This window comes from Diadema antillarum, unplaced genomic scaffold, assembly GCF_040938485.1.
Source record: "Diadema antillarum isolate AM-2024a unplaced genomic scaffold, OU_Dant_1.0 scf00000025, whole genome shotgun sequence".
Classification (NCBI taxonomy): Eukaryota; Metazoa; Echinodermata; class Echinoidea; order Diadematoida; family Diadematidae; genus Diadema; species Diadema antillarum.
In genome coordinates this window covers 4,671,450-4,679,012 of record NW_027270914.1, presented here as the reverse complement: position 1 = coordinate 4,679,012, position 7,563 = coordinate 4,671,450, and the positions used below count along the sequence as shown (strand labels likewise).

The following is a 7,563-nucleotide window of genomic DNA, read 5'->3' as shown; positions in this document are numbered from 1 at the left end:
AGGCGACTCCTATATACATTATAATAGGGAATGTTACGGAATTTTAAGCATATCATATATATCTTAACATACCAGTGATGTAAGTATAATTATACCACGTATACTGAAAGTGGCGGCAGTGTGTGATGTTCCATCAACACACAAGAGTTTGTAAAAACTCACACACAAATCTGCATTAAATTCAATGGTTGATATTTGGAATTATATAAAGCTGTATCCTTCACATCAAAGTAATTGTCTTGAATATTATAACAACAATGACCCTTCTTTTTATTTCAATTTCTTTTCTTGCTTTTTTTTTTTTTGGGGGGGGGGATATTAAAGAGGCCTGCAATTGGAACACAATAATATGTTGTTATTTTCGAACCAAGAAGAAAGTCCACATATGACTTATATTGTTTTTGTTTTGTCTTTAAATAGAATACAATGTATATGACGTGTCTCGAGGTGTGTGTGTTTATTGTGACTTATTGACAAGAATATGTTTTATTTTTGCATAGAATTGCAATATTATGATAAGCCTGCTCAAAATATATGTGTATATTGCTTTTCTGTCTGTTGCTGGCGGAAGTGAAATAAAATTCAAATTCAAATTCAATTTAATACACAAGAAGAACGACCAGAAGAATACTAGCCAGGACGCATCCGCTCATCAACCCTATCAACGACCAACTGCGGGCTGATTTCGCGTCTCTCTCCGCACCTTCGAAATCGCCAAGCATGTACCGCTGCCTCGCCTGCGGGTAAGAACAGAGAAAATCACCGAAATGAACATGAAATAACAATCTATTGCTTGTTTGTTTGTTTGATTTATTTTCATCAACATGATCCAATGTATAGATCCAGTATTCCTTTCAGTAATTACTCAGAAAACAACAACTTATGCCTACAAATTACAATAGATTCGTACAATGCAAATAAGTGTGTATAATAATTGGAATAACAAAATGTATATTATACTACCAAATTTACGAGAATTACTTAAGAAATTCTGAAGTATAAGATCGGATGGTCATCATACTTCAAAAGGAAATTGTAAGGTTAGTCACTGAGCATATAATGTTGTATCATTGAGGCAAGAGAATAAAATTAATGAAGATTTCTAAATTAGAAAACAAAACCCTATTCCTGAGCGAAGGACAAACAGAATTGATATCACAAGAAAAAAAAAAAAGATGTCTAATGCAACCTCGTTGAATATCGTTCAGGAATACAGGGGAATCGGCGTAATAGATTCGTATAATATAGTGGAGATGGGAAACTATAGCAGATGCCCAATGAAAATGGTCTAACGTTATCATAATAACACCTCTCGCTTAACCCACTCGCTACCACCATGCCAGAAATTCATTGATATTGCGTACAATTGGGCAATACTGACAGTACTCAAAGAGTTAACAGGTCTGACTTACATTTGAGGCCCTAATGACGCCAATAATTCCGAATGGTAGGCAGAAGAATACAGTAACTAAAACAGCGAACACTGTGTAGTCTGGAGGTGGACGGGGAGCCTGCCTCACGATCACACGTGCGTTGGAAATCGCCTCTCCAGCCTCCTAGAATAGAAGGAACACGAATTGGAGGAATTTGTTTCGCACCTGCTGATTGCAACAGTTTCTCTTTTTTTTTTCATTTGCCTTTCTTTCGACATACTACCTTTGCGAACTAAGCAATCAGGTTCAATTGACCCAAATATTGAAATGATCGACTTCCCCTCAAAAAAAAAAGAAACCCCCAAAACAAAACAAAACAAAACAAAACAAAACAAAACAAAACAAAACAAAACAAAAACAAAACAAAACAAAACAAAACAAAACAAAAACCAGCAAAATACTTTGAATTTATTCAACAGCTAGCCGAAACAACATGAGGTCTATGCAAGTTTAATCGTCAATTTTTCATTATCAGAATACTTCTGCAGTGTATTTGGCCAAGACACTCATATCCGTTCCTCGTAACTCTCACACGTAAGAATTTTTGGACATGTTATTTCATAACATACAAGTTATAGCTTTTATGCATAATCTCTATAAAATGAAATTGTTACTTCTTTATGACAACTATAACACAACAAATATAATTTTGTGTTCAGTAGAGAATTCTTTATTTTGCAATGTGCGCTGTGAGGAAATGGTTGTATAAACATATATTATTATTGTGCTTTTATCATTTTGTTGTAACAATGACAAATTATTTGTTATTCCCTTGAGGTATATATGGAAATATGAAATGAAATTAACCTGAACTAAACTTGATAATGGAACAATTTTTCTTTCCTTTTTTATTGTAATATAACTATTTTTCTTTCATTTTATTGGTGATTGTCTTTGCTGGTAATGGTGTTTAATCCATCGTATGGCAACTCATATAGAATGGGCAGACTGTTCTCAGTGCAAATGGTATAGGACGGGAAGTTCGTTTCAATGGTAGTATTGTCACTTTAATCAATATAATGTATAAAGATATATAAGCATCACATACACGATAAACTATTACTAATGAACAAATGAATAATCTAATGAAAAACCTTTTCTTCTTTGAAGGCATCGTTGCGATGTAATTCAACACACACAATTTAAAACGAAGAATTGGTCTATCTCTTCTTGACCGTATTTTTCGTGTTTAAATGGGTGTGCTTCGAGGCATTACAACACCGATGTACGCATGGGATTCCTATTATCATTATCAGTGCCGTGTGAAAATGCAAAAAACCTCATTTTCATGAATTTCCAAGCCCCCTAATTTTCTTGTTAATAGCCACATAACCAACTAAAACTGGTGTGCATGGCTTTACAATATTTATCAGTATACAATTCAGTTATTGTTGAGTTCCGTGTTTGGGAACAGAAAGAATCTATCACTGTACTTATTAACATAATTATGAAACTTTGTAATACCAGAACATCATAATTTCGGGTCCGATTTTAATCAAACAAGTATGATGAAGTTCAAATGACACCAAGCTTGCAGGATAAAATGTGGCATCTAAAAAACAATATTACGAGTTAAGTGGGAAATAACCCCCAAAACACATGTTGATTGAGTGAAGGGTGCAATATTACATCCGTCAAAGTTTGAGGAAAATCCATTCAAAAGTTATGAATTCTTAAAGTTTTGGTGACGAGATCGCTGGATCAGAAGACTACTACGGATCATGACATCACATTTGGACTACCATACAAAGAAAATAAAAATAAAATTAAAAATTTTCACTTTTAATGAAAGAGCACTAGACTTAACTTTTTCAGAAAGCAGGGGGAATAATATTACCCTTGACATATGTCCGTGACAAGTTCAGGGAATGTGTGCTTTTCATATAAAATTATATTTTGTGGAATTTTCGTTATACTTTCTTTTGCGTGAATATCAAAGTGCAGATACCGGAACAGACCAGCCAGGCAACCGCCTAAGAGTCAGTCTGCCTGAAGATCGCCCTGGTATAACGTGAAACCGGCGCGCCGATAGGGTAGCAGACAAGGCACTCAACCACAGGTGCGCCTATATCGTTATTATAATTATATTCCCAAATAGGAAATTGGGATCTGCACTTAGCAAAGTACTCTGCAATGAGGCAAACTGAAGCGGCATGCATCATCATTACACAAAATGATGCACTGGACAGAGTGGATCGGTGAGAATTGGGTGCACGAGTTTATCTTTATAGCTGTTTAAACCCACGAGCGCAGCGAATGGGTTTTAGACTGTTCAAAAATGGAACGAGAGCATCCAATCCCCACTGATCCACGAAATAGGCCTGGTCATTATTTGTGTTATAAAATGGGCCCGTAAATTAATGAATAACCATTTTCCCCATTATGTGTCCGGTACAACTACAACACTGTACAAGACTTGAGCCATGTGTTGGGATCTTACCAGTGTGGATCAGTAAAAATCAATGCATGACAATTGACCAATCTGATTGCAGGGACTCTAAAGCCCATTTTATAATTAATACTTACAGTTATGATCACCGGCCGAACAGGAGCTGTTGGTGTTGCACCGTAGTTGCTCGGCTGATAAGCAGGTGGTGCCTCTTCGTATGGCGGTACTGCACTCTGCAGAAGGGATTTTTCGTCAACACCTGCCAAGAACAGTTAAGCATTTTTGGGGGGATGTTTGTCACCATGACAAAGAGATTAATCCACGCTCATAGAAAATTGAAATCAATAAGTTATGTTGTTAATTGCCTCTAACCTGCTACCAATGTGAAGTCTAATCGTTTCATTATTTTTTTTTTAAATATATTGATTGAAATGAACTGAAGAGATTTCATTTATTGTCCTATACCATGTCTACAGAGAACATAGTATTACGGAAATACAGAAATTAATTTCTTGAGAGTAGAACCAGCATAAACTTGAAGAGGAAGTACGGCGAGTTTAATTCTTATCAAAGCAAGATGCATGTAGTGATCTGTTCGTTCGCTCTCAAATTTAGACACCCGCATGGTGCACGAAATGGTCCAAAAGATCTATTGATTCTTAGCCGTGATCGTTGAGCTACATCCTGCTACAATGATTGTCTTTTGTGTGCAGGTGCATTAGAAATAAGGGTGTCATGCCAAGTAAAGCAGTAACGAGATTAATTTGTGTTATTATTATCTGTTCTTTACAGGAGTTTCAAGTACGTTGTTATAATATGAAGACAACAATCATTTCTCTAAATGGCCATTATAGACTGTACCAGTGTAGGACACAAGGTCTTGTTTTGGTTTAAAATAATCATTCCTACACCACAATCAAGCTGACTATCATAAAAGGGTTTAAGATTTAGACAAATAGAATGGCAAAGGTTACAGAGAAGTCGAAACCGTGAGGAAAAAAAAAAACGCCAAGCACTTGAAAAACAACGCAAAACAAAACATATAAGGAAAGAATCAAGGTTTTCCAACCTTTCCAACGCTGACGATCATGACGATAGTGACGTTGCCTATACTATATATCACCGCTATATATCATTGATAGACCACTGCTATCATTACGTTTGTGATGTAGGCCTATATAGTGTAGGCACTCTACTGGTGAGCAACAGTGGTCCCTCGGTACAGTGTGTTATGACTGATGGCAATTGTTTCAGTGGACATAATAAGCATAAAGTATCGGGGTCATCCCACAAGACCGACACCCACGAGTAATGCAGCCCACGAGTTTGACATTGAAAACGGGTTCATGAGACATACAGCTCACGAGTCATATAGCGAATGAGTTGGAAATTATAGGCAAATAAAGCCCATGACTTCGACACTAAGTAAAAACAACCCAAGAGTTCGACAGATACAACACGGGGCTTAATGTGTCGGTCTCGTGGGCCTTTAACAGTGTCGAACTAATGGGTTGTACATAACTCATGGGGTGCATGACTTGTGAGTTGTGTGACTCGTGGGCTGTATGACTCGTGGATGTTGGTCTTGTGACTCGCGCCCAAAGTATCATTATAAATGTAGTAATCATTTGAAAATGGATGTAGAGTAGTAATAATGGAGTGACAGTGTAGAGCTGCCCCCGTTTTATCGTATTGTTATCATTCTAATCGTTTAAGTGTTATGACATTCCATTAAATCCTCGTAATCCTAACTTTTTCAACTAGTCCATGAATTAACAAGGAAAAGGAAAAATCAAACAAACAAACAAACAAACAAACGAAAAAACAACATGCTAAACCAAAAGCATATTCTGTTCAAGCTACCCAGCTTGCTTCTTAACACTTTTTTGTACAGCTAGATCATCGAATAACGTCTGCTAATTCAGTGCAGTAATAGTCTTATGTTAAAAAAAGGTGATATGTTTGAAAACTACCAAGAATGTCCTTACCCGACATTATTTCTTGTGTGTACGGCACAGATGTCAGAAGCAGCAAGGAAGTAACACTCTATACAGCACAAATCGCTCACTCTTTTCTTTTCCAGTAATCATTAATGTACAGCGTTGTTTCTAATGTCTTTCTTGTACATGGGTGTTATAGGGATGCGCCGTCTTGATAAGAATCAATTTTGACAATCGGTACTCAGTGTAGTTACGATCTCATGGACTTCCGACTTTGCCCTATATTGTGTGCAGAATAAATTATTGATGAACTTGGTACCACTATCATTGTTTGAATACTATCAAAACAGAGTCGTAAATAACGTAATTGGTATACTGTGTTGTGTTCCGAACTTTTACGTGTATGACGCCCACGATGCCTTCGTGGAACACGCAATGCTTATAGTGAGAGACAGCTGTTGACTTTAAATTTCCAGGCGCCCTTTTGATTTTTAGCAGTCTGAACAATCTACTTTCTATCTTTTTCTTTTCTTTTTTTTACCTGCTTCCTATACCCATTCCGGTTTGGAAATAAGGTTAATTCTTTGGCTCAGCAAATTTTAAGTTTGACATTCATTATTTTTTTTTTTATTGAAGAGGGGGGGGGGGGGGGGCTATTCCGAGTTGAGATCCAAATAGAACTTTATAATGTGTGGTATTTTTCGTAAGGCTTCCTATTACATGTCTGTTTATGTATATTCTGTGATTTGTCCTGCGTGTTTATCTACACTTATTGTCCTGGGCAACGTATTGATATAGTGAGTTCGCTGTGTATATTGTGTTACATGCATGTATTACCTCTTCCAATGTTTCCTATAACTTCAATAAAGTGATAATGAGAGTAGTGTGGATAATACAAGCTTTATTTGTTATTCAGAATGTGTGCGTGTATTTGAGTGTGAATATAGAATATTATGTGTGTGTGTGTGTGTGTGTGTGTGTGAGTGTGTGTGTGAATGGTTTTTGTATGATTTTTCTTTGCTTTTGTTCCATATTCCAGGTTTTCAAGTAAACCATGAAATAGCCAGAGGTTCTTTGCTGGCTGTATATTCTTTCTTGAGATTGCCATACTGAAATTTTGGAATGTTAGCATGGGAAACACCCATCAACATTGTTAAACCTTTGTAATAACAAAAGAAAGGATTAAAAATTATTTGCTCGCACACGTTCCCACTTAGATTAATCTCTAAATGTATACTCTTTTGAAGGCTAGTTAAAATTGTGTTTGTTGGAATCCCACTTAAATGATAATTTGAATATCATCATCCTCAAATAATGAAACGTATACTCTAATATTTTGTAAGTACAGCTTTACAGCCTTTCAAGCAACGTTCTTGATTAACCCTGTTCCGATTCTCTATAGCAGCTTGTAGACATTGCAGTCATGTTGTATTTTTGGAATTTTGTAGTTGTTGCTTTTTCTTCTGCAACGTGACGAAAAAGAAGCTTTTTTTCCTTCTGCCACGTCTGTCCTGTAATGTCTGTTTCGTTTAGATTAACTTAATAATTTTTCTTTTGTAGGTTTTGAGTCGATTGTATGAATTGTCCATAATTTACAAGCTCTGCTTTCCAATGGACTCAGAGCATGGATAATGAAACATATAACAAGGTTGATTTGTAACTTTGATGATATGCTTTTGATTCATATTTACCTCTAATTTTCATGGTAAAGTCAAATCTCATGTACCATGTGTACTCAAGATCATTGTGATTTTTCCGTGTATTACATTATGTTTGAAGAAAATAAATGAATTTAATTGAA

General features: G+C 36.0%; 1 protein-coding gene across 1 annotated transcript; it reads right to left on the bottom strand.

Annotated features, from left to right (window-relative positions):
• Nucleotides 1-599: 599 nt before the first annotated feature.
• LOC139734188 (proline-rich transmembrane protein 1-like) lies at nt 600-5,817 on the bottom strand. Its single transcript, XM_071644996.1, has 4 exons — nt 5,811-5,817; nt 3,960-4,081; nt 1,413-1,556; nt 600-737 (listed from the first exon to the last, which is right to left on the bottom strand). Exons 1-4 carry the CDS (start codon nt 5,815-5,817, stop codon nt 600-602), a joined length of 411 nt encoding a protein of 136 aa, XP_071501097.1.
• Nucleotides 5,818-7,563: the final 1,746 nt, after the last annotated feature.